General features: G+C 40.8%; 1 protein-coding gene and 1 long non-coding RNA gene across 2 annotated transcripts in view; one reads left to right on the forward strand and one right to left on the reverse strand.

The window, feature by feature from the left end:
- SLC16A10 (solute carrier family 16 member 10) overlaps window positions 1-24,819 on the forward strand; it is a 116,256-nt gene extending 91,437 nt beyond the window's left edge. Inside the window, exons 4-6 of the mRNA XM_043592121.1 lie at window positions 12,783-12,926; window positions 20,929-21,157; window positions 24,192-24,819. Of these exons, the coding sequence (XP_043448056.1) occupies window positions 12,783-12,926; window positions 20,929-21,157; window positions 24,192-24,424 (606 nt within the window). The 3' untranslated portion in view covers window positions 24,425-24,819. The remainder of the gene's footprint in view (window positions 1-12,782; window positions 12,927-20,928; window positions 21,158-24,191) is intronic.
- LOC122489872 lies at window positions 12,304-19,697 on the reverse strand. Its single transcript, XR_006299026.1, has 3 exons — window positions 19,194-19,697; window positions 12,747-12,900; window positions 12,304-12,403 (listed from the first exon to the last, which is right to left on the reverse strand). It is a non-coding gene; the product is annotated as an uncharacterized LOC122489872 (long non-coding RNA).
- Window positions 24,820-27,986: the final 3,167 nt, after the last annotated feature.

Here is a 27,986-nt window from a genome sequence, read left to right on the forward strand (position 1 = left end):
AAAGAAAAAATAAAGGAAGTAATTTTTTTTAAAAATCATATGTATTTTAAAAGTTAATGTGGGGTGCTCCAATTGGATGGGGGGGCACCTAATGTGGGGCATCCCAATTGGGTGGGGGGTCAGTGGCGCAGGCAGTGAAAGAATTTATCCAAGGCAGAACAAAAAAGATAGGAGTTTACTGAGTACCCCACAAGGGAGCAGCAGGCAGGACAGCAAAGGGAGAGACTGTCCGTGATGAGGTGGTGGTGAGGGGCCACAGTTCTAGGGCAGAGTGAGGAAGTATGGGGACTTCTGGATTTTTCTCTTTTTTGGTAATCTTAGGAGCTGTGCCTGGTTATTATTGGTCAGTTAGGGCCTATGGCTATTTCAGGGTTGGTTGCTTAATGAACCTGTTTGCATTCAGCTTGGTGGTCGCTGTGGGTCTTTTTGCCATTGCTCAAGCCTGTTGCCTACTAGGAGCCTCTATTGTTAATGCTTGGGACACATGCTACAACATGGATGAAACCTGAAGACATTATGCTAAGTGAAATAAGCCATAGAAGGTCAAACACTGTATGATTCCACCTAGATGAGGACCTAAAGTAGTCACATCCATAGAAACAAAGTAGAATGGCGGTTGCCAGGGCTTTAACAAAATGGGGAATTAGTGTTTAACGGGTATAGTGTGTCAGCCTGGGAAAATGAGGAAGTCCTGGAAATGGATGGTGGTGATGGCTGCAGAGAGGGTGAATGTATTTAATGCCACTCAAGTGTATACTTAAAAAATAGTAAAAACGGTACTGTTGTTCAACACAGTCCTGGAAGTCCTAGCCTTAGCAATCAGACAACATAAAGAAATAAAAGGCATACAAATTGGCAAGGAAGAAGTCAAATTTCACATGACATGTTGTTCTATGTAGAAAACTCAAAAGACTCCACCAAAAAACTGCTAGAACTGATCCATGAATTCAGGAAAGTCACAGGATATAAAATCAATGTACAGAAATTGGTTGCATTTCTATACACCAATAATGAAGCAACAGAAAAAGAAATCAAGGAATCAGTCCCATTTACAACTGCACCAAAAACCATAAGATACTATGAATAAACCTAACCAAAGAGGTAAAAGATCTGTACGCTGAAAACTATAGAAAGCTTATGAAAGAAATTGAAGAAGACACAAAGAAAAATGGAAAAGCATTCCATGCTTATGGATTGGAAGAACAAATATTGTTAAAATGTCTATACTACCCAAAGCAATCTACATATTCAGTGCAATCCCTACCAAAGTAACACTAGCATTCTTCACAGAGCTACAATAAGCAATTCTAAAATTTGTGTGGAACCAGAAAAGAGCCCGAGTAGCCAAAGCAATCCTGAAAAAGAAAACCAAAGCTGGAGGCATCACAATTGGACTTCGAGCTGTATTACAAAGCTGTAATCATCATGGCAGGATGGTACTGGCACAAAAACAGACACACAGATCAATGGAACAGAATAGAGAACGCAGAAATGGACCTATAAATGGATGGCCAACTAATCTTTGACAAAGCAGGAAAAAATATCCAATGGAAAAAAAGTCTCTTCAGCAAATGGTGTTGGGAAAACTGGACAGTGACATGCAGTGGAATGAACCTGGGCCACTTTCTTACACCATACACAAAAATAAACTCAAAATCAATGCAAGACCTAAATGTGAGACAGGAATCCATCAAAATCCTACAGGAGAAAACAGGCAGCAACCTCTTTGACCTCAGCCTCAGCAACTTCTTACTAAACATGTCTCTGGAGGCAAGGGAAACAAATGCAAAAATGAACTATTGGGACCTCATCAAGATAAAAAGCCTCTGCACAGCAAAGGAAACAATCAGCAAAACTAAAAGGCAACCAACGGAATGGGAGAAGATATTTGCAAATGACATATCAGATAAAGGGTTAGTATCCAGAATCTGTAAAGAACTTATCAAACTCAACACCCAAAAAACAAATAATCCAGTGAAGAAATGGGCAGAAGACATGAACAGACAGTTTTCCAAAGAAGACATCCAGATGGCTAACAGACACATGAAAAGATGCTGTGAGCCAATGTGCAGTATTTGTTTCAGATCAGGAAACTGATGCCAAGATCTTAAAATCAGTAAGGAGTAGTGCTCATAATTTAACTCAGCCTTCCAATTCTCAGTCACACAAGTTTTCTCACTGCTATGCTGGCATCCTTAATCCAGACCACTCAGGGCCTCCATTTTCTTACCTATCCTCCTAAAGGGGTGTGCTTTTTTTCTTCCTGAAACCTTTAAAATCACAAGACAGAGCTGAACATGTTTAAAATACTGTTAATCACACACCCCCTCCACCTACCCCAAAACTCTGAAATAGGCTTATTTCTTAAGAAAATTGAAAAAAAAATGGGGGTAGACAGTCAGAAATATGTATATGGAAATGACAACAGCGGGAAGAAAATTGACCTAGGCTCAATCCTAACAATTCAGATACATTTTTTTTTTTTTTTACTTTGATGTGATACTAGGGAGAAGGTTAGCAATTAGATAACTCTTAGAATTGACAGAAGACTCATCCCTGTATGCCTTACAAAGACTGAAGGAGAGGAGACATATTCCCTTTTCTAAAGAAATACAAACGTGGAAACATGATGCCCCAAAAAAGAGCAGTCATCACAAACAGGATCCACATCTGCAAAGCTTTTGTGGCCACAATGTATTTTCAGAGTGCTCTTTCAAGTACTGGTTATGCATGCAGACTGTGGACAGTGGCTAAGCCCTCTGGAACCATCTTACCAGAAGGGAGGGAGGTGGTAGTCTAACTCCTTCAAAGACAGATACTGTCTAAATTCACAGTTCATGGTGTTCATCCAAACTAGCCAGGAACCAAGGATCTGAGAGAGTGCTGAATCTATGCCAAGAATGAGACTCCAAGAAGGAAACTGTTCAGAATCAAATTTGGATTTAGGTAGAATGAATAAAAATTAAAATAAACCAACAGATTAAACATCTTTCATTGTTCAGGAAAGACTAGAACAATTTTTGGTAATTTGTGAAATATCTGGCATTGAAATTGTCAGGGTCACTAAATTTCAAGTTACCTCAAAATCCTAGAGATTTTTTTAAACAATTTTTTTTAAGTTTACTTATTTTTGAGAGAGAGACAGAGACACAGCATGAGTGGGAGAGGGACAGAGAGAGCAGGAGACACAGAATCTGAAGCAGGCTCCAGGGTCCAGGCTGTCAGCATGGAGCCCAACGTGGGGCTTGAACCCATGAACCGCAAGATCATGACCTGAGTTGAAGTCCAACGCTTGACTGACTGAGCCATCCAAGTGCCCTTATTTTCTATTTTAAGTTGAAGTCCATCTTCTAAAATGAGGATTATTTGAACTGTCATCTAAATCCAAATTGGTTTTGATAATTCCAATAGAACATTTTGCCAAATCTAGATCTGATCTAAATAATGCTATGTCAAGGGCGCCTGGGTGGCTCAGTTGGTTAAGCATCCAACTCTTTTAAAAAAAAAATTTATGTTTAGTTTTGAGAGAGACACACGAGTGCGAGCAGGGAAGGGGCAAAGAGAGAGGGAGACACAGAATCGGAAACAGGCTCTAGGATCTGAGCTGTCAGCACAGAGCCCAACACAGGGCTCAAACCCATGAACTGTGAGATCATGACCTGAGCTGAAGTTCAATGCCTAACCGACTGAGCCACCCAGGCTCCCCAAGCATTCAACTCTTAATTTCAGCTCAGGTCGTGGTCTCGCAGTTTGTGAGATGGAACCCCGTGTTGAGCTCTGTACCGATAGCTCAGAGCCTGCTTGGGATTCACTCTCTCCCTCTCTCGCTGCCCCTTCCCTGTCTCAAAATAAATAAAATTAAAAAAAATTTTTTTAATTAAAAATAATGCTATGTCAAGAATGGACTTTTGTTTTGCCTTTTTTTTTTAACCTAAGGGGAAAAAAAATTTTTTTTAATGTTTATTTTTGAGAGAGAGAGAGAGACAGAGTATGAGCAGGAGAGGGGCAGGGAGAGGAGACACAGAATCCTAAGCAGGCTCCAGGCTCTGAGCTGTCAGCACAGAGCCCAACACTGGGCTCAAGAACTATGAGATCTCAAGAACTATGAGATCATGACCTGAGCCAAAATTGGATGCTCACCTGACTGAACCACCCGGGCACCCCTAATGGAAATTTTTGAAAAAATGTTTATTTTTAAGAGAGAGAGAGAGAGAGAGAGCGCGCGCGCGCACATGCACACATCGGGGAGGGGCAGAGGGAGAGGAAACAGAATTCAAAGCAGGCTCCAGGCTTTGAGCTGACAGCAGTGAGCCCGATGTAGAGGCTTGAACTTATCAACTGTGGGATCATGCCCTGAGTCAAAATCAAGAGCCAGAGGATGCTCAACGAACTGAGCCACCCAGGTGCCCCAAGGGAAATCATTAAAAACAAACAAACAAACAAACAAAAACCAGAAAAATAACAAATTTTTTAAAGAAATCTTAGAAAATGTTTTTAAAATTAGACCAGGGTTTTTTGAGCCATCAGCCATCTTTCATCCTTCTGAACTTTTCTTTTTCTGTCCCTTGGTGGCCTTTAAGTAATCTTTACTCTGGAAACCCTTCCCTCTTTTTTCTGAGTCCCCACCTTTACGTGTCTTAACAGTGCCATGTGTGATTACCGGCAACGTGGAAGCCCATCTTCATGAAATGGAAAGACTGGCCATTTAAGAAACCATGCAGAGTCAGCTCCTTGTACCTCTAATGGCCCTGTTAGGTCAAAGGTCTGCTCTGCTCTCTACCTGGTCAGCTGCTGGAGGCCGGGGGGCACCTGCTCCACAAGTTTAGTCATGATGGAGACATCTTATTAGTAGGTAGACACTGGGCTGCCTTAAGATGTTCTTAAAAATGTTAGTGGGCAAAGAATTTTATGTTTTCATTTCAAGCACATCTTAGAGCTTTATTCTGAAAGCACAGTTGATCAGATTTAACAAGCTAAAATGGCATTTGAGGCTGACCTAATCAAGGAATATCTATCTTAATAGCCATAAAGTCCTATTTCAATATTATATGGTGTAAAGGGCTTGATTTTTATGTACCCAAATCTAGGAGTTTAGTTTTCTTCCACATTTGATCGCCTCACTGGGTTTGCTGGTGTACAATGTACTTGTGAAAAAACTTTCTAAGTGAATGCCTCACTTGTTTTACTTTTTTTTCTTAGCAAAAACAGAGGTAGAGAAAACATACTTGTTTAAAAAAGACAGGAAAAAAAAAAAAAGGACCCAGACCAAACCCTCATTCCATTCAGAGTTCTGTTCATCTTACTTGGAAGTCAAAGGGTAGTGTAAAGTTTTGATTTGCAACAAATTCTAAGATTATCCATTAACTACTCTAGCAAGCTTTCTACTTCCTTTCAAATGTACATCTAATTTTTAAAGGGGCCAGGCTCTTTTCTTTGAGTTTATCTTTTAAAAAATGTATTTTAAGCAGAATGATCTTTTAGAGTTGATGGAATAGCTTTTCAAATGTTGAATGGATGTATCAGAAACCTACTCTAACCTGCAGGTGAATCAGAGGCAACAGGTTGAAGCTGCTAATGATCTTTGGAGTGAATAGCAAGTGAGTGAAACTGCTCTGAACTCCATATCCCTGCTGGAGAGTAGGGAGCTGCAGAAATCATTCTTTATTACAGAACCACTGAAAATACCGTGTCGCATTTGTTACTCCGTTTTGGGATATAGCATGTAAACGTAAAAGTTACAGGTCCCCTGACCTGCCCAGCAGAGTTTATTCTTCTAGCGACAAAATGGGTGCTGATGTTTACCTGGTGTCCAGCTTGACGATGTGTATCTGAAGAGGAAGGGCAGGAGATCAGGAAATCAAAATCTTCACAGGCAAGGACAGTTGATGACTGCATTATGGGAATCTGTTTATCTCTCAGAGGGCACAGTAACTGCAACAGCCGTGGATGATAACTGTTGTTGATTTTTTCCTGCTCAGTTCTGCAAAGGTAGTTGAAGTTCTACCAGTTCCAGAGCCTGCAATGCTCTGGTGAAGCTGTTTTTGTCTTGCTTTCCTGGCCTCCCGAAGTTACTGCCTTTTTTTTTTTTTTTTTAAGCACTCCATAGTGGAGTCAGCAGCTGTTACTTCAAGTCCACATCTTTAAGTAGCCTGTAGTCCCTCTTGTTTAATTAATTATTCCCCAAAGATATATAGTTTAACTTCTATGTACAAAAGTTCTATCATATTCTTTTTTTTTTTTTTAATGTTTATTTTTGAGACAGAGAGAGACAGCATGAACGGGGGAGGAGCAGAGAGAGAGGGAGACACAGAATCGGAAGCAGGCTCCAGGCTCTGAGCCATCAGCCCAGAGCCCGACGCGGGGCTCGAACTCACGGACCACGAGATCGTGACCTGAGCCGAAGTCGGACGCTTAACCGACTGAGCCACCCAGGCGCCCCTATCATATTCTTTATGTAATAAATTATACACGTTACATAAAAGACACTAAGCTAAAACCACCCATCCCCTTAAAACGCTGGAGGCAAGGGCAGTTGAGGCTGAAGACCATCATAGTAATGGCTAATACCACAATTTTATAAAATACTGTGGATCATTATTGGACCTTTTTTGGCCAGTGACCTCCTTGTTTTGCTGGTGTGTGCCACCACTGGGTTTTAAGGGTTTCTGTAAGTAAAGTTATGTAGGGTTCCCTTCTGTTGGGTATTCTATCGTGCAACTATTTGTCAAGGAGAAACTTGAGTTTCTGCTGCACTTACATCAGTTTTATAGGAGCTGTTTTTATTCTGTGGTCACCCATTTAATTTTCTTCATGGTTGACTAAAAGCCAGAGGACTTGGGCTGGGTTCTCCATGGAAAAACACTGTCTGATGTCTCCCTGTGTCTGGCACTGTCACTCCTCTGAAGAGGAAGAGGTAGAGAGGAAAGAAGCCAACCCAGCAAGATGACTTTTTCTCTTTTTTAATGTTTGTTTTTGAGAGAGAGAGAGAGAAAGCAGGGAAGGGGCAGAGAGAGAGGGAAAAAGAAAGAATCCCAAGCAGGCTCTGTGCTGTCAGCACAGAGTCCACTGTGAGTCTTGAACCCATGAACCATAAGGTCATGACCTGAGCTGGAACCAAGAGTTGGATGCTTAGGACGCTTAACTGACTGAGCCACCCAGGCGTCCCACAAGGTGACTTTGTCAGGCTCCTACCTCAACCTCTCAAAAGGGAATCCGCATCTAGGCTCTAGTGAGGGGAGAGGAACCACTCCCTCTGGCTGGTCAGAAACATGTCATCCAGGGGCGCCTGGGTGGCGCAGTCGGTTAAGGGTCCGACTTCAGCCAGGTCACGATCTCGCGGTCCGTGAGTTCGAGCCCCGCGTCGGGCTCTGGGCTGATGGCTCAGAGCCTGGAGCCTGCTTCCGATTCTGTGTCTCCCTCTCTCTCTGCCCCTCCCCCGTTCATGCTCTGTCTCTCTCTGTCCCAAAAATAAATAAACGTTGAAAAAAAAAAAAAAAGAAACATGTCATCCATAGATGAATGAACGGTTGAACTGCCGTTTACTTGGAAGTGGGGATGGTTGGGAGGAAGGGGAAACTGTGAACTGTTCTTTTTTTTTTTTCTTTCTTTCATGCATGACGTAGAATGAACAGATATTTTTGGATATGAGTTCTTGGATGACAAAACAATAAAAGGGTTTCACACAACCCACAAATGGCTTCTATGGGTAGCAAATGTTGCTTGAATGATAAAAAATGTTTTAGGAGCAGGCAGCATTCAAGTTGTCAGCAAGGTTTTGGTAATCCCTGACAGGCGTGCAGCCCTGGAGTAAATCAATGTTTGAGGACCTAAATAAAGGACTAATTCCTACCCTGAAAATACATTCAGATAAAGTCAACTTGAAACAACTGCTCTATAAAATGAGGTTATTTTTTACGTAGATAGTGGCCTCTGTTGTAAGTTCTGTGTTCGTTTATAAAGTTAGGTTAAATAGGGAAACATCTACCCAACATTTTTACGTCCTTATCCATGTAACGCTTTTTGAGAGATACGAATTTGGCCTAATAGTCATGCGCTCCGCTAAATTAAAGTGCATGGCAGTCTCCAGAGGATGAGACATTGGCAGAGATTCATCAAATAGTCTGCAGCAATCATGGGAGACCAGGCTGAAGTAGAACGCACCAGATCTCCAGGGAACTGCTACCTCAATTAAGGAAGGATCTCTAGGACCCAGAGACTAGCATCCCTAGACTCTGTTCTCCGACCCCCCCCCACCCCCACCCCCTAGATTCCCATACTTACCGACTGTTTTTGAGCTTGCAGATTTGGGCCGAGGGTGAGGAGGTGTATTGGAAGCTGAAGTCCTTGTTTTATTTCAACAGCAACAACAGCAACACATTTCAATGAAATAACACCCCTTATAGTTGAAGAACTAAGTTTCCACTTAAGCATAATTTGGACTTAACAAACTCACCCACTTTCAAAAGGCCCAAAACAATTCACCTTATTATCCATTTTAAGGATCTTAAAGTAGAGCAGGGGGAAAACTAAACTAAACCACTAATGAAAATAGCAGTTTGGCAGGCAAGTGTTCTTAGTTTCATCAAAAGAATGACTGGTAAGTTTAGTTTAGTTTTTTTGTTTGTTTTTTTGGGTTTTTTTTTTTGTTTTTAATACTGAACAATATCTTTTAAAAAGTTAGATCCTTTGGGTACTTACTGAAGTAGATTAATACATTAAGTCTGGATTCAAATTCTAAATAAGTTGATGAATACACATAATTATATTCTACGTGCCTTAAATCATGTTATTCATTTTCTTCGGAATTGAGCTGGAATCCATCTTTCCACTTTGTCTAATTTCACTTACCAAGAGTGATAAAGGCCTGGAGGAATAAGCCAGTTTGAGGTCACCTTTATCAACAGCTACCTTATCTTTGCAGCCACAAGTGGATTTCTTAGACCAGCACTGTTCAATAGAAATGTAATGTAAGCCATATAATTTATAATGTTCTACTTTCCATAGTTAAAAAAAATTTTTTTTATGTCCATTTATTTTTGAGAGAGACAGAGTGTGAGTGGGGAGAGGGGCAGAGAGAGAGGGAGACACAGTATCCGAAGCAGGGCTTCCAGCCTCCGAGCTGTCAGCACAGAGCCCGATGCGGGCCTCAAACCCACCAACCGCGAGGTCATGACCTGAGCCGAAGTCGGACACCCAACCTACTGAGCCATGCAGGCGTCCCTCTACTTCCCATATTTAAAAGAATTAAAAACCGGGGCGTCCGGGCAGCTCATTCGGTTAAGCCTTGACTTCAGTTCAGGTCATGATCTCACAGCTCGTGAGCTCAAGCCCTACGTCGGGCTCTGTGCTGACAGCTCAGAGCCTGGAGCCTGCTTCAAATTCTGGGTCTCTGCCTCTCTCTGCCCCTACCCTGCTCATCCTGTTTCTCTCTCTCTCTCTCTCTCTCTCTCTCTCAAAACTAAATAAACATTAAAAAAATTAACAACAAATGAAACTAGTTTCATGATATATACAATATATTTTATTTAATGTAGCCAAAATATTATTTCAACATGGAATCAATTTTTAAATTATTGAGATATTTTGCATGTTTTTCCACTAAGTCTTCTAAATTTTCTGTACTTTGCACTTCGAGCGCATCTCAATTTGAAGTAGCTACTTTTTAAGTGCTCAGTAGCCTCTGTGTGGCTAGCAGCTACCACATTGAACAGCACAGTGTTAACAGCGTGTGTGTAAGGAGGCAGCTGGAAGTGAGGCTGCAGTAGCAAAGCTTTTATCTATTGAAGCAGGAGCGGGAGCTTTATCCTGAAGGCTGTGGGAACCGTCAAAGGATCTCAGAGAAGTGTTTTTCGTTTTGAACTTAATCTGGTGGTCTCAGAGAATTTAAAGATGCAGGAGTGGGGGGCTCAAGCCAGAAGCATGCTAGGAGGCTGTTGTTGTCTAAGTGCGTGATGGGAGCCCGAACTGAAACACAGGGAACACAGACCAAAGGAAGTGTGTCTGAGAGGGGGGAGGAGGTAAAATCATCAGAATGTGGCGGTGACTCCTGGATCTGCAATCTAGGATGCTTTTCAGGTTTCTCCCTTGGAGAGTTGGGCCAAAAGTAGTAGTGGAGGGAAGGCAGGTTGTGAGGGGGAGAGGAGTTCAGCATGAGTCATGAGGTGTCTTTGGAACAGACGGGTAGATAGGCCTAGGGTGACATGCAAGAGTTTATACAACAGAATGTGTAGCCTTAGAAGCTAGAAAGGCTGGGTAGGAACAATCAATACTTAAGGTGCCAATGAAAACTTTAGGCAATAACAAGAATGGGATATAAGGTGGAGGTCATCAAGGACAGCTTTATAGAAAAGGTGGGATTTGAGCAGAGTCTTAAAGAATGGGTAGGATTCAGAAAGTCAAAGAAGAGACAGCAGAAATGTAGAGAGGTAAGAAAGTATGAGATGTGTTTAAGCAACACTATTTGAATAAACCTGTCCCGCTGGGCCAGATGGGATTAGGGCTGAGATCAAAGCCAGCCTAATGCAGTTTGCAGACTGGCATGGGGTTGGATCCTGCTGTGTTGTAAATTTAAGGTAGGTGCCAACATTTCCACAAAAAATTTCTGACTTCCCTTTAAAATAAAAGGGGGCTTGGAGTATGTGTTCCCTCTTTCCAGGAAGTCTCTTTCACTCCTTCATGCCACTTGCCTGAGTCCTGTAGATATTTGAGTTTTCTGCTTTTGAGTCAAGGATCAATAGGTAATAAAGGCACAAAGACGACTGGTGACAGGTTATGAAGGGCTTTTAATACCAAACCGAATATAAATGTCAGTGGTGGGTAACTAATGGATGAGGGATTGATCAGATTAAAGTCCTATTTAGGAGAATTATTCCGGAGCAGTGCGGAAATAGAGAAGTTAGGGAGGAGAGTTACCAGTTTGGGAAGGGAAAAGACAGAGTGATGGTGTTGGCATATCCAAGTGGGCCTAAAAATGTGAAATGGAAGTCTCTTAAGAAGACGTCATCCCTACAGGCTACTAGGAACACTTGGGAATCAATGGGCCGTTGAGTTTGCTGAGTAATTTGCTTTGCAGGCTTCTAGAATTCAGGCCAAAGTTTGGTATAGGGAACGGCAAGTCTGATTGTTTGAAACAACTGTTGGGGTTAGTTAAAACATCTCTGCGATTGCAGAGAAAACAGTGGGAGTAGAGACATGCTTTTTTTCCTTGTGAGCACAGATAAATGATCATTGAGAAAAGGGATAAGATAAGATCCCTAAGATAGGGATGAAACTTGGGGCTGTGGGAGCAAAGCTTATGTTAGTGGGTGCTGAGTTGCTGTGTATTTTTCTTTCACCCAGTATAACAACTGCCTGGCCACACTTCCTTTTAAAACATAGTCAGGTTGTTGTTTTACAGTCATTAAGTACACTGCAAATAGAGGGAAAAGGTCCTTGAAAAAAGATAGGCTAAAATTGGGTGCCTGATGCCTGGGTGGCTCAGTCATTTAACCAACTGATTCTTTTTTTTTTTTTTTTTTTTTTTTAATGTTTATTTATTTTTGAGAGAGACAGAGACAGAAAGAGGGAGACCCAGAATCCAAAGCAGGCTCCAGGCTCTGAGCTGACAGCACAGAGCCTGATGCAGGGCTTGCACTCACGAACCGTGAGATCATGACCTGAGCTGAAGTCGGACACTTAACTGAGCCACCCAGGTCAGGTGCCCCAACCAACTGATTCTTGATTTCAGCCCAGGTCATGATCACCTGGTTGGTTGGTTGGTCATGACATCAAGCCCTGTGTCGAGTTCTGCATTGAGCGTGGAGCCTGCCTGGAATTGTCTCTCTCCCTCCCTCCCTGCCCCTCCCCTGCTTGCATGTACACTCTCTCAAAATAAATAAACTTTAAAAGAAGGCTAAAATTAAAATTTTCAGTTATAAATAAGGTCTGAGGATCTAATTACATTGTTGATTATAGTTGGCAACAGGGTATTGTATAACTGAAATTTGCAAGAGAATAGAAAGTGTTCTCACCCCCCTCCCCCCAAAAAGGTAAATACGTTAGGTGATAGATGTGTTAACTAATTTGATGGGGGGGGATCTTTTTTACAATGGATATGTGTATCAGTGATAGGTTGTATATTTTAAATACTTGAGGTACTGTTGCTATCTCCATTTTACAGACAAGGCAACTGAGGACCTAGAGGTTAAGAAATTACTCAAGGTCACAAGGCTGATAAGGGATGGAACCAAGACTTGAACCCATGCAGTCTAAGAGGCTTTTCTCTTAACCGCTGTGTTAAACTGTGTATCTGTCTGTTCTGATGTCGCACAGATAGGCAAATTCACAGGTAGGGAACCTAACTTCTGCTTTATCCTGGAAGCTCCACTCCAGCTGTTTCAGGGGTGTCAGTTTGGTTCAGGTCCTCCTACAAGAGATAAAACTGCCTTAAATAGCCTGTAAGGAGAACAGATAATTGGGACCTTGAGAGGAGAAGGCCGTATGGTGTGTTCAAAGTATGTTCTCTTCCTTTAGCTAATGGCTCAAGGTTAACTTATAAAATGTACATTCGTCATTTTTTGAAATAGGACCTCTCCTAACAATTCTTCTTTTGTGCAAGCTAAATCATGTTAGCTTTGTCTTCGTATGTTCTGACGAACAATTATCACAGAAGAAATTGTATAAATATTTGGAATTGGAAGGGGGTGAGAATCCATAACATTGTGGAGACACAAAGGCATTTTGTGTCAAAACTTGTCAGTTTTTCCTACCGTATTTAGTGTTGCTTCTGTCTTGATGGTCCACAGATGAAATATGTGAATGAAAGATTTCAAGATGGAAAAAATAAAGAGGTGGTTCTCATGTGCATTGGCATCACTTCAGGAGTCGGACGGCTGCTCTTTGGCCGGATCGCAGATTATATGCCTGGTGTGAAGAAGGTTTATCTTCAGGTACTTTCTTAAGCTGCTTTTCCCCCAGCAGAATTATCTTTGTCACTTCATGTCTCATTATACGTATGTATGTGTTTGCTTAAATTCTTCCGTAAAAATTACAAATGTTTTCTAGAACCTAACTTCTACCAGCAGTTTTTCAAGGCCAAACTCAGTTATGAATTTTGGGTTTTCAACATGAGAAATTGGCGATCACACAACAAGCTTACTTGTTTTGTCACGGCACTCCACCAAATCGAGATGGTTTTTGCCCACTGCTTTTTCTAAGAAGAATGTTTTATTTCTGGCACAGTTCTCATAGTCATGTGCCTTTTGCACCTCCTTGTGAAATTCAGGGGCCTGTTTCTTTTGAACTTTTTTACTGCAGATTGCCTCCTGGGTTTTGAGGGCTGTGCACTACGCAAATGCTAATTCCAAGCTCACACGGACACTCACTTGACAAGCACTTAAATGACTCCTCCGTGCTAGACACTGTGCTAAATGCTGCGGATGAAGCATGAAACATGGTCTGTGCCCTCAGTTAGTCGCTAATGGTCTCATGGGGAGACAGTGTTGCAGCAAAGTGGAATAATGGCTATGCTAGACGGGTGCTAGAAACATAGGCACGGACTATCTGAATCACTAGTGAGGCTCTGAGCAGGCTTCCTGGGCTGGTGTGGTATTAAGAGGTGAGTGGCAGTCAGAAAGAGAAGGAAGATAGAGAAGTGTGTTGCAAGCAGAGGAAACCACATGGGCAAAGAGGTGGAGGTGTGACATAGTATATTATGTCTGCGAAACTGAGTGTTTGAATGGAATAAAGGGAGAGCGATAAACTGACTGGCTGGGGGGGGGGGAGGGGGGGGAGAGGCAGGAGCTGGGTTAGGAGAAGGATGACACTATCCTGAAATCTACCAGGAGCCACTAGAGGGTTTTAACCGAGGGAGTGACATGACAGGAGTTGTATCTTATTAAGCTTAATGCAGTGGCTATGAAGGGTGGATGACGTGGGAGGGCAGGAGCTCAGGCAGTCACAAAAGGCTACATGTTGTGCAGCTCTGTTTTGGTGGAGTGGCCAGAATAGGCAGTGCCACGGAGACAGAGTGGATTCCTGGTGGCCCGGGGCTGGCGGGGGGGGGGGGGGGGGTGCCATGGGGAGTAACTGCTACAGGCTATGGGGGTTCTTCCTGGGGTGATATATTCCAAAGTTAGGCAGTAGTGATAGTTGTACAACTTTGTAAATTCAGTAAAACGTACTGAATTATTTACTTTAAATGGGTGAATTTTATGGTATGTGAATTTATCTCTATCAAGCTGTTATTAAAAACAGCAACAACAACAACAACAACAACAACAGAGTGGAAGCAGGGGTACTAGCTGGAGACCATTGAAGCAGTCTAAGCAGGAGGAACCAAGGCAGAAACACTGGAATCAAACAGCAGTAAAATAGGGATATGGGAGTAAGAGTTTGATGGAGCCACCAAAGCTGGGTCTGAGATTTGTGGCTCTGGTAACAGAATGGATGGTTGTGCTATTGCGTTTAAGATGAGTCATTTCAGTAAATCGGAGTAAGATGTGGAGTTCACTTTTGCCATGTTAAATTTTTGGTGCTCATGGGAGAGCCATGTTGTGTCTGGAGCTCCTGAGAGAGCCCGAGGGACCTGTGGGACTTCGGCATTTGTGGGCTGTATGGGTAAGCGGAGGACGAGGGATGTGCATGAAGACTGAAGGGAGTGGCCAGCTTAGTGGGAAAGAAGCAGGGCACAGAGTGTTTCAGGGACAGCAGTGGTCAACAGTGTCGGTAGCTAGTGACAGGGCAAGCACATTAAAGGCTAAAAGGCTTTCATTGCATTTAGCAACAGAGTTTCAGTGGCATGGCAGGTGCTAAAGACTGATCATGATTAGCTGAAAAAACGGAAACGTAGACTACTTTGCCCAACACCTTGGCTGTGGGAGGAGAGTGAAGAGGAGCCCGGGGAAGGGGGCAATTTGGGATTGGGGAATTGAGCGTGCCAGCTCACTGTATAGATGGGAGGCAGTATTTGAGCTGGGCTTTGAAGTAGAGCTGGGATTTAGGTGCAGGAAAATGATTGGAAAAGGCATTCATTACAGATAAAGAAGCTTCCATTAGATGATCTGAAATCACCCAGCCGCCATTTATTGAGTACTTCCATGTGCCACACAATGAACTAAGTGCCCCACATGCAATCTCCCTTGTTCCTTGCACCAGCCCTAAGAGGAAAGTATCGTTGTTATTTCCACTCAGAGGTACAAACCCTAAGGAACAGAGGCTGACTCACTGTGGGTGTCTGTGTAGAGGTCCCGGCAGCCAGCTGCAGAAAGGAGTCTGGTCACATAGCAGAAGGGAGAGTAGACAGCTGGTAGAGTGCTACTTTTACAAGTATTTACTGTATTATGATCGTTCCCCCCTTTTTTAGAACCTAACTGTGGGTATTCTTGTGGAACATTTGGTTTTGTTCTCAAGTGTCAAGAGAACCCTCTAATGGACATTCGATGCATTACAGACTTAAAAATCCTTATTTTGAGAAAGAGAGCACACAAGCAGGGAGGGGAGGGGCAAAGAGAGAGAGGGAGAGAGAGAGAATCCCAAGTAGGCTCTACGCTGTCAGTGCAGCCACCCAGGCGCCCTTGTATTACAGACTTTCAGCTTCCTTTCATTCATGCAAAGGATTGTGTCTACTGTGCTCCAGCCTAGACCTTGGTGGGGTGATACAAACAAGACACACGTGGTCCCTGAGTTCCTGGAGCAATACTGGAGGCAGGAAAAATGAAGAACTCAGGAAGACAGGGAGAGTGACAAGGGAAGAAGTTGGAAAGCTAGGAGGGGCCAGATTATACAGGGCCTTGAAAGTCAAATTGAAGAGATTTTGCTTTAAGTGTTGTGGGTCTTTGTTGGAGAATGAAGTGGTCTGATTTCACATTTTAAGTCACTGTGGTTGTTCTGTCTCTGGAGGATAGATTACTGGGGTGGAAGCAATAATCCATTCTCCACAGCAGCATATGCTGAGTCACGAGTGACATGACTGCATTTCAGAGAGCCTGTGAAGGAGAAAAAAGGCCTTCAGTGTGTCCTGCGTGTCCTGTGGCTGCTGGGAGTGCGCTCCTCCTGTGAACACAGTGGCACAGGAGCCAACACAGGCCTTGCCCGTGTGGCTACTGGACTCACTCCTTTGTATCACTCCCCTCCTCTGTCTCTCCTTTTTCCTGGCTTCCCTGCCCACCTGCCAACCATTCGGTGTGGCTTTTGATTCTTGGCTGTTCTCTGCTGTTGCCAGCTCCAGCTCTGTTTGCTTCCTCCTCTTTCTCTTTCCCTCAATGGCTGGCTGCCTTTTGGCCTAGCCTTTAAAAGTTGGAATGCTCCCACTCCTTACCTTGCTGTCGTTGGTGGTGCAGACATGCCCACTGCCTGCTTTTGTCTGTTATAGCCCAACTCCTCCCTGTCTCCTAGCAGCTGGGCACAGATCACACCTCACAGCCTCCCACATGGTCTAATTTCTGGTCACAGGCATCTTGGGTTTGGGAGGCTGCGCAGCAGAAAAGCACACAGGCTCTGGAGACACGAGTTCAGCCCAGTCCTTGCACCAGCCGTGTTCAGAACTGGCAGAGGGCTGTGGTAAGGATTCATGGTGACAACTTATGTAAAGTGCCAGCCCAGAGTGGAGGATTAATGCATCCTTCCTTTTATTGTGTGGTTGGCGAGGGGCAGACAGGGGGAGAATCCCAAGCAGGCTCCAAGCTGCCAGCACAGAGCCCAACGCAGGGCTCGAACTCACGAAACCGTGAGATCATGACCTGAGCCAAAATCAAGAGTCAGATGCTTAACCAACTAAGCAACCCAGGCGTCCCCTTTTTATTTCATCAAATACTGAAGCAAATCCTGATTTGGAACAGATCTTAAGAAAGGAGACTTTGGTTATCCTGAACTAGAGATCTTTGCTTATAGATCACTTAGCTTATAGATACTCACATTTTGCTTAAGAGTTCTGAATTTAAACTCTATCAAGGTCCTGGTTTCCAGGTATTTTCAGCTAACATTTTGTTTTTTAAGTTTATTATTTCTTTTGAGAGAGAGGGACAGAGAGCACAAGGCGGGGGGGAGGAACAGAGAGAGAGGGAGAGAGAGAGAAAATCCACACTGTCAGCACAGAGCCCAATGTGGGGCTCAGACTCATGAACCGTGAGATCATGACCTGAGCTGAAATCAAGAGTCAGACACTTAACTGAGCCACCCAGGCGCCCCCAGCCTAACAGTTTTAAATGCTGAAGAGATGACTGAATTGCATTATATGGAATTATAATGGTGAAAGGCTTTCTGCTCTGGGTTCCTAGCCAGAGGCCCTGAAAGTCTGGAAACTTTATATTGAATAAATTTGTAGGAGCAACACTTGAACCTAACTCTGGCCAGCTTCATGCCTGCCTCTGAAAATGCCTCCTGCTTATTCAGGTGCAGCTCATTCTTCCTCTTGAGCTATACTTAGATTCCTGAGCAGAACTTAAACTGACATTTCTCCAAGAATGTTCTCTTTGTGATAGAAATAGGGAAGGGTAATATAAAAAAAAAAACAATTTTTTTTTGTTCTTAAAGTATGTAAACTAACTCAAGCAAGGGGTTATTCTTCTAAAGCCTATAATATTATGACAGAAGGTATTTCCTTGGATGGTTTTAAGAAAACAAAAGCAAGAAATACATCTCAACAGTCAATGCCTTATTAAATTAAATGTCATTGCCAGAGATTAGAGGAGAATTAGGAGCCTCTGAATACCTTATTTAAATCTAACCAGAGTTGCTGTGTTTGAGGAGAGGAAAACAGACTGTAGTAATACTAAATGTATTCATCTTTCAAAATGGGGCATCTACAAATCAATATTTGATGTATGGATCAATATATTTTTTAACAGGTTTAATTTATTTAGCAATCTCTACACCTAACATGGGGCTCAAACTCACGACCCTGAGATCAAGAGTTTCACGCTCTTCTGACTGGGCCAGGCAGGTACCCCTGGATCAGTACTTATTTGGGGAAGTGATGAAGTATGGAACCTCTCATATGAACAGTTTGCAAGCTATTTTCTGAGAAATGCTAAGGAATAAATGTGTAAATTCCTGTGAATTCCATTCTTAAAGAAAAACTGAGAAAGTTTACTTTTAAATAAGAATTTCTATTTAAGTTATTAAAATTAACAGTTTCAAATAATAACTAACAATTACTGCCAAGTAATTAAAAAAGAAGATAATATAGTTTGGATTGAGGAGAACTTGTAGTCAGGTAAAGTATTAAGAAATGATATGGTTCAAATATATAGTAATAAATTCGAAACTCTTAAGTGAATGATTTTTTACAAAACTAACCAAAGAACAAAAATTGCAAGGGGCCAACGATGTATAGAAAAATCAGGATAACCACCGAAAGTAAAGCACCTGGGTCTCATGTTACATAAGTTTGTCCAAGAAAAACATTCATTTATTGAGCACAGTTGACTTTGTGCCAAGTAGTATGCTAGGGTTTCACTAATTCACTCTGGTTCTCTTATCTTGGAAGAGATTTGTACTAAACAAAATAGTAAAAGAATAGGAAACATTCAAAGAAAAGAATATTCTTGAAAGCTAACACATAGCATAGTTACAGTGGCATGGTTGTGAATGTTTGGTCTGTGGCAATGTGGCCCCACAGTGTCCTGAAGTTTTATTGTAGATCCTCTGGAGTTTGTGATAATAGAGATAAGTTTCTAAGATTCAAATGACTTTCCATGTTTATCTCCTTTTATGTTTTGCAGGTAGAGTTAAAAAATGTATATACAATTAAGACTATTTAAAGTATGGTTATTTTATCAATAACTCCTGAAATCTTTACCTACTTATGAATTTCAACCCACTTTCTACATTTTGATTTATTTTTAGATCTGTTTGTATAGATGGGAAGCATCAGGAAGCCTTTTTACTGGCTCAAGGTCACAGAATGCTGGAACCTGGTCTTGTTCCTCTGGGCCTTTAGTTCTTTCCAACCTATCAGGCTGCAAGCCCAATAATATCCATGCAAGAAATTCTGTATGTGGTTTCATTGAAGTTGGGGTAGAGACGAAGATGTTTAAGTAGAAAATAAAAAATCAGGAGAATGGGAGATTGTGTTCTTTGGGAAATGTGAGTGCCAGGCTTATTTTTCAACAACCAACTCGGAGTCTTATACTAATCATTATACCATAAAGCCATGTTTTAACCATGAAGAAAAGTTTTCAGTTGCATGGTGTGATGGTGTCGAAAAGAGATCTAACCTGGAGTTTGAAACTTTTTTCAAGAGCATGTTTCTTATTGTGGGGTCAGTGGACCACTTGTATTAAAGTCATCTGGAGAGCTTGGCCAGACTGCTATTCCTGTATCCCTTCACTCAGTCTGCAGCTTCAGGAACTCCTCAGGTAATCCTGATGTGTACTAGGTTGTGAGGGGCTGCCCTGAGGTGAGCTACCGAGCTTGGTACGCTGTAGGTGTGCCTAGTGGGTCCTAGGAAAAACAGGATAGGCAAAGATGGTGATCCAGATGGCTGCTTCATGGTCTTTCCCTTCCCCCCCACCTCCCTGTCATTGAAGCGTATCCTCTAGGAACAGTAGTTCCTTCTGCTCTCTACTACTACCTGTGTAGACCAAGGGTTCCAGGATGGGCACGTTTGGGCGCATTACTACCCCTCTTCCAGAATCACTATCTGCATCTGTAAAATGGGCACAATATTAGTATCCACGTCATAAAGTTGTTAGGAGATTATTAAAGTGCCTAGAACAGTGCCTGGCATTTAATAAACAATAAATGATAGCTGCTATTATATGCATATTTTTCAAAAGCTTGATGCATTTTTGAAACATTTCTTCTGCTGCCTAGTGACTTGTCCAGTTTTAATTCGTTCTTTGCCTAAAGAAAGTTATTGAATTGTTTGCTTCTTTTTTTGTATTCACCATACTTGGAGTATACAACTATGGCAACATCTAGAACACTTGATGTGCACTTGTTTCACGCGTTCATCTCCCCACAGCCCAAGGGTAGGGACCAGGTATTATTCACATAGCACACAGCACAGAGCTACCAAATGGCAGGCAAAATTAAGTGTTCGGTTCTATTAACTACTCTAACGTTAAAATGAAAGTATTCCATGGCTCAAAGTATTTCCAAACCTTAACTCTGGAGGCTTAAATAGGATATACCTATGCTGTATCACCAGAAAACAGTGTTTGAAAGTATCATTTGTTAATCTTATTGATTTACACTGTCAAGTAAAATAGGATTAGAAAATTTAGTTCCTCAATGTTATAGCAGAATAATTTGTTTTTCATTGCATGTTATACATATTTCCTATGACCGTCAGAATTTAATTAGAATTTGAATAATCAAAATTCAGTACATATTTGTATAATACCTATCAAATCATAGTTACTTATTTTAATCTCTCACTTGGTCTGAATATCTGGAATATGTCTGGAATATTGGCAGGCAGTGTATTCTAAATTATTTAAATATCTAAACCTTACATCATTGCATTCCCCGAATGGGAAGCTTTGTGATCTGATCTGATCTTGCTGGCATATTTTCCTTTTGCAAAGGACTAACACCAGTAGAGTATATATAATTTCAAAATCAGATTTTTGATGAATGCATTTGAGCCAATACTCAAAGAACAGATATTTATTGAGCGCTGACCAGGTGCAAGATTCTTAATCCTTAGAATATCTAGTCCAAAGAGGACTTGTACAGATTCTGACCTCAAAGAACTTACAGACTGGAGGGGAACGTAAATATGTAAAAATACTTTATTCTTAATGGAAATTTTAAGAAAGTGCTAGGGGAACTTAGGGGAGATGATTATGGGGATTGACTACATAAAATCAAGGTGAATTGGGCCAGGGAGGCAACTCTTCCAGGGAGGAGTCAGTTAATATTCCTAGGCATGCATGTTGCTCAGTATATTGCAACATATACTTTTCCTGAGAGCAGAGTTGACATTGTGGTGGTGTCTTATTCTAGGTACTCTCCTTTTTCTTCATTGGTCTGATGTCCATGATGATTCCTCTGTGTGGTGTCTTTGGGGCCCTCATTGCTGTCTGTCTCATCATGGGTCTCTTCGATGGATGCTTCATTTCCATTATGGCTCCCATTGCCTTTGAGTTAGTTGGTGCCCGGGATGTTTCTCAAGCAATTGGATTTCTACTTGGATTCATGTCTATACCCATGACTGTGGGCCCACCTATTGCAGGTAAATGTAATGGTTCTCCAGTAATTATATGTAAAATATATTATGATTTATTGGTTGGTGGTCTTTTGCTTTTGTATGTGCCTTATTGATAACATTTTTAATAAGACCAGCTGTAAATGGCATGTTGAAAAAGTTTGCTGAGGAGTCTCTCTTATCCTTATTGATAATCTGACACACTCAGTAAAATGTGTAATTGCAATCTTCTGGGCTTTAAGCTTTTACAATTCCTGTATTTCACTTAGTATGTGTTTTGGAGAAATGGGAACATAGTTTCTTTAAAAAAAGAGGTGAAGATTCTAAAAGATTTCTAAATATGTATGCTTTGGGCAAGAGATTGTATCCCCCCTAGAAATAATTAATGAAAAATACCATTTAGTGGAAACAAATGTCCATCAGTGGATGAATGGACAAACAAAATGTGGTGCAGCCATAACGGGATATTATTCGGCCATAAAAAGGAATGAAGTATTGTACCAATACATGCTACCAGGTGATGAACCTTGAGAACATTATGCTAAGTGAAAGAAGCACAAATACAAAAGGTCACACACTGTATGATTTTATTGATATGAAATATCCAGAATAGGTAAATCCACAGAGGCAGAGAGCAGATTGGTGGTTTCCAGGGGCTGGAGGGAAGGGGGAGTAGGGAATAACTGCTTAACGGGTATGGCATTTCCTTCTGGTGTGATAAAAATATCTGGGGACTAGATAGAGGTGGCGGTTATACAACACTGTGAATGTGGTAAGTGCCACAGAAATGGTTAATTTATGTTATGATGCATTTCACCTTTAGAAATCTTCTCAATAGCGTAAAATTGTCTCATGTTCAATATCACTGGGGTGCCAGTGAATTATTAGATTAGAATTTGATAAAATTAGGATAAAATTCAAATGTATTTATTATCGTTGGTGTTTGGCATGTAAGGGGCTCAGAGAAAGTTCATTCTCGTGTCCAGAATTGCACATATCTAGCAACTTTTCCTGCTGGGAACCTAGTCACGAATCAAGCACACAGAGTCACTAAAGGTCACAGTCTCCCTGTAGGAGGAGAACCCTCCAGCCCTTCTTCCCCTGCTTGCAGGTAATAGACTATTCACACTATTTTTACACCTTACAAACGTAGGTTTCTAGGGTTTCCAAGTCAAAAGCAGATAATAAGCAGCACTTTGGTAGGAATGGTGTTTGCAACTAGAAATAACTGATAACAGACCAAGAATAAGGAGATAACTGGAAACTTCCTAAGTTGGCAGAACAGCACCCAGCAACTGGCAGCAGAAAGCTCTTGACTCCTCAGGAGCTTCTGACGGATCATAGTATTACAGTCCAAACATGATGACTGGTGTTCATAAGGAAGGAAAGGGTCAGTATATAAGGAATATTCTGACTCAGAAGATAAGAAAATTGTAGATTTAGATATATTGTATATTTTATGTTTCTATCTAGAATAAATGCACACTTCATGTGTCGGTACTTGACAGATTCTCAGCTGTTTATTTAGAAAAGTCAGATACTCCATACGGTTTGTTCCCTGGACATTTCTGATAACTTAGGTCTTATGGTAAAAGTTACAAAAGTTTAAAAACACTAAGATAGGGGCACCTGGGTGACTCATTTGCTTAAGTGTCCGACTCTTGGTTTTGGCTTGGGTCATGGTCTCGCGGTTTGTGGGTTCAAGCCCCACTGGGTTCTGCACTGACACTGAGGAGCCTGCTTGGGATTCTCTCTCTCTGCCCCTCCCCTGCGTGCGTGTGCGCGCTCTATCTCTCTCGAAAATAAATAAATAAACGTTAAAAAAAAAAACCACTAGGATAACTTTTAAAATCTGGATTTTGTGGGGTGTCTGGCTGGCTCAGTTGGTAGAGTATGTGACTCTTGATCTTGGGGTTATAAGTTCGAGCCCCATGTTGGGTGTAAAGGTTACTTAAAAAATAAAATCTTAAAAAAATTTTTTTTTAATGTTTTTATTTATTTTTGACAGAGAGAGACAGAGCACATGTGGGAGAGGAGTAGAGAGAGCGGGAGGCAGAATCTGAAGCAGGCTCCAGGCTCTAAGCTGTCAGCACAGAGCCCGATGGGGGGCTGGAACTAATGAACTACGAGATCATGACTTGAGCTGAAGTCAGACATTTTACCAACTGAGCCACCCAGGCACCCCAAGAATAAAATCTTTTTTTTTTTTTTTAATTTATTTTTTCAACGTTTATTTATTTTTGGGACAGAGAGAGACAGAGCATGAACGGGGGAGGGGCAGAGAGAGAGGGAGACACAGAATCGGAAACAGGCTCCAGGCTCTGAGCCATCAGCCCAGAGCCCGACGCGGGGCTCGAACTCACCGAGCGCGAGATCGTGACCTGGCTGAAGTCGGACGCTTAACCGACTGCGCCACCCAGGTGCCCCGCAAGAATAAAATCTTTTAAAAAAAAACTGGATTTTGTTAGAGAAATTAGAAATAAGGAGTATTCAAAATAACCGTTTTTAGAAGCAGAGCCCAAGGATCTATTAAAGTGCAAACATATATTCTTATGTTTTACTCCCACGTGCTGATAAATGTATGTAACAGTCTAACTTTTTCATCCTCTTAGATCTATAATTTTTGTTACGATTTCGGATCATAATTTTAAATATAGTTTCATGTTATTTCATAAACAAATAGGCCTAAGAAAGATGTGAAATGTAGACGTTGTAAGGACCATTACACCAAAGGTCAGAATACCCCAAATGGCCTTTGAATGGTTTCGAGAAAGCCAAAGCTTGGTTGCAAATATTTTTTTCCATGTGATAACTTGGTATGAAAACCCATAGGCTTGTAGTCTGTGACGAGATTAAAGATCTAAGATCTTTTCCTTCCTCCTATCAGGAAAGGTTTTTACCTCAGACCCATTTCCTAGGCAATGTCTGATATTTGAGATGGTTGAACTAGTCCTGCTGAGATGAAGTTGTTAGCTTAGGAGGAGGCCATCAGTGTGATTGATCCGAGACCCCTAAAAGCCACACTTGGTTCTCTCTTGGTGACAGTTTTTTCCCTTCCCAGGGTTACTTCGTGACAAGCTGGGCTCCTACGATGTGGCATTCTACCTCGCTGGAATTCCTCCCCTTATTGGAGGTGCTGTCCTTTGTTTTATCCCATGGATCCACAGTAAGAAGCAAAGAGAGATTGGTAAAACCACTGGAGGAGAAAAGATGGAGAAAATGTTGGAGAACCAGAACTCTCTGCTGTCAAGCTCACCTGGAATCTTTAAGAAAGAATCTGACTCTGTTATTTAATGTCTTATATACCTCCACCAGACTGGACTTGCTTTCGGAAGTTTAAGCAAGTTTCCCTTTTATATGAATTGCAAATTTCCTATTTTTTTAATTACATCTTAAGAATAGCACAATAATTGGGAAATAGAACCCTTATTACTGCAAGAACCATTTCTGCCACAGAATAGCTAGCTGTTTGATATTTCCATGAGTTTGGGGGCAGAGACTATGGTATATGAAAACATGTCTGGAAGTCAAATATTAAGAGAATTGAAGCTATTCCAAAGCAACTTTGGAAACTGTGAATGCTAATAAGCTTATACAAATATTTAAAAATACCTCGGGGCGCCTGGGTGGCTCAGTTGGTTGAGCGTCCGACTTCGTTCGGCTCAGGTCGTGTTCTTGCTGTTCGTGGGTTCAAGCCCCGCATCAGGCTCTGTGCTGACAGCTTGGAGCCTGGAGCCTGCTTCGGATTCTGTGTCTCCCTCTCTCTGCCCCTTCCCTGCTTGCTCTCTCTCTCTCTCTCTCTCTCTCTCTCACACAAAAATAAATGTTTTTAAAAAAAAATAATAAAAAAAAATACCTCACGCTATACTGAAAGGGTTGCAATTTGGTTAGGACTGGAAATAACGTTTATCGTCTCACATGGTGTTTTTAGTTCTGGTATCTCCGTTTTAATTTCTTCTGCTATTTGGAAATTTTTACCTTTAAGCCTGGATTCTAGATAATGTCAGACCTACCTAAACCTCAAGTCTATGTTAAAGTTGCTTGCCTGCTGTTAAGTAAGATATGAAATTAAGTTATCCTGACTTGCTTCAGTGTCAAGGGAACTTCTTGGTGCTGATGGTAACACTGTGTTCAGATTCAGTATATGTGAGATGAAAAGGATCCTGTTCATTAGGGCAGAGCAATTTGGAAATCAGGCGCTTCTTCCACTTACTTTTTGTTCTCTTTTGGTTTGCAGTATGTTTTACTCAGGTAGCCAGAAACACCCCAAATTTCTGAAGTTGTTTAAATTTTAACAATAAAGTAAAATAGAACGAATGAAAGAGATTCTGGCAGTTTTAACATAGAATTTTTCTGGCTTCTGACTTTGTTGGCACTAGACTTGACATTTCAGCAGAGTCTTACCGAGCATGTTATCAAGATGCAGTTTCAGGTGCAAATGGCGAAAAAAATCTTTTAATCATGCAGAAGGTATTTCTGATGGAAATAATTGCTCAAATTGGTTTATAAAATTAATGGGTCTTGAAAGGTTAAAAGCACTTATAAAGAGAAATAACTTCTGTATTTCTCAAACTTTCTGGCAAAAATTTGCACTCATCAGTATTTATCCTAGCATGCTCCCCCATTAACATTCCCAATATTTTTTCTATTTATACAAAAACACTTGTATGAAAGCTATTAAAGTTTTAAGGACCTAAACATTAAAACCGAAGTCATGCCATGACCTATACTCGTCTACAAAAAACTAAGAACAATTTCCTCATCCTGAAACTATACTTTAGTACTACATGTTTCTTATTTATGTCTTTGAAAATTAATAATATGCAAAGTATATTTAATTCCTAAGTATAAATGTGTATTAGAGCTTCCTCAAACGTAGCTTGTTTGCTTGGGAAGAATGCTGTCTTTTTCTAAAGCACCTTCAGGATCCATAGGTTTCTAACTTCTCTGGATGGACAGAAACTTAATCTATTATCTCCCTGCTTTTCTTTTCAGCTTCTATTGTTTCCTTGCCTCTAGCTGAGGATATAGGTACCTGAAGAGCATATGAATTTGTAGTTGTTGACGAGGGTGGGGCAGGGCACACAGGGGGCTGGAGGGAAGCGAGGCAGTTAATTAAACAGCTAGAAAAACCCAAAAGTTCAAAGTAGGAATGCTGAATGCGGAATTTATTTTTAATAGGATTTTAAGTGGTTTTTTTATTGTGAAGACATCACTTAGCCATCTACTACATACATATGGTTGCAACTTCCAGTACTTCTATATTTCATATTTAGGAAACTTGGGTAATTTGTTTTTTGGAAGGTTCTGTTGCTTAAAAGAACAACTATATTTTGACCATACTGCCCTTTCATATTCTTATTTTAAAGCTTTTAGAAAATGACTTAGAAATGATAAGGTAAGATATTATCGGATTCATTTATTCACACCCAATTACATAAAACATTATTTCCTGATTATTATCAGTACTTTTGAGAACATACAACTAAGATCAATCATCAAACTTGCCATTATAAAAAATTTTTTTTGATAGTTTTAGCATAGACTCCTAAGACTGCCTTTTTTACAGAAAGAAAATCCGCTTTTTACAGAAAGAATTCTAAAAGAGAAAATTTGCTCTGTAAAGACCTCCAAAATGTTTTCCCTTTCAAAATTTGGCTGATTTTAGAAAGAAAAAAAAGTAACAATCTGACTTGCTCTTGCTTGGTTAGTTTCCATAATAAAAGAGCAAAGTGACTGAAGTATTAATAGTATTTAGTATAGTATTTAGATCTCAGAATATTTTGTGTACAATATTACACATATGCAGCTTTCAGTCTAATGGAATGAATTAAATGGGATCTATGATACTAAAAGAGCTCCACTATAATAGACTGTTATGGGGAGGTCTGTGCTGTAATAATATAAAGTTAAAAAGTATAAACGATGCTGAATTCTATAAAATGCATATTTCATAACATATGTTGTTTGGTACAAAAAGTTCTAGAAGTCTGAAGTTTAAGGATAAAATGAAAAATACTAATATTCATAAGGATTTGTGTTTTAGACAAGAAAGAGTACCATAATCTTTCAAAGTAAATCCTTTGTAATCTCTGAACAGAGTGTTACTATTGCAATAAAGTGACTCGATGGGCCTAAATTTTTTGGTTCAATCCAGACACTTTTTTGAGAGGAAAAGAATAGAGTCAGAACTCTGCTTTCTATCTCATCATCCTAATTCTGATAAAACTCAGCAAATTCTCAAATTCAAAGGTTCTGGTATTTGAGGCCAACAACATAAAGGGAGCAACTATTTTCTCCCTTTACAGAGACTCTGGATCAGGTACTATTGCCTATGGATCTTCCAGAAACATTGCAGTTAAATTTTACTGCAGTAGACATTATTAGGATCCATCCATTTCAGTAGTAATAAACCACCCAGATCGATACTTTATTCAAAATTTATAAATTTCTTTGATCCCAGTTAAAATCCTTAGTCTACAGTCCTACGACAAGACTTGTAATATCCACTGGAAATTGCATCATGCTTGCATTAAGCTTCAAATTCTATCCGTAAATAGAAACAAGACTTCATTTGTACTTCCTGATCCATTGTATCTGTTTATACATGTTTGCAGAAGATCCCCTCCCAAGTATGAAGAAAACCTTAACTCTGTTGGCTTCAACTTTCCACACTTTTAAAGTAAATGTACACCTAATTGTAAATAAACATAGGTTTGTCTTTACTTATGGTACTTCTAATCCTTTCAACTGCATTTAAGAATATTTTAATTTGTACCATTGTTATTTACAAACCACTTTATGTCCAAATGACTTTTGTGCTTACGTGAATAGATAACTGAATAGAAAATGCAAT

This window comes from Prionailurus bengalensis, chromosome B2, assembly GCF_016509475.1.
Source record: "Prionailurus bengalensis isolate Pbe53 chromosome B2, Fcat_Pben_1.1_paternal_pri, whole genome shotgun sequence".
Lineage (NCBI taxonomy): Eukaryota > Metazoa > Chordata > Mammalia > Carnivora > Felidae > Prionailurus > Prionailurus bengalensis.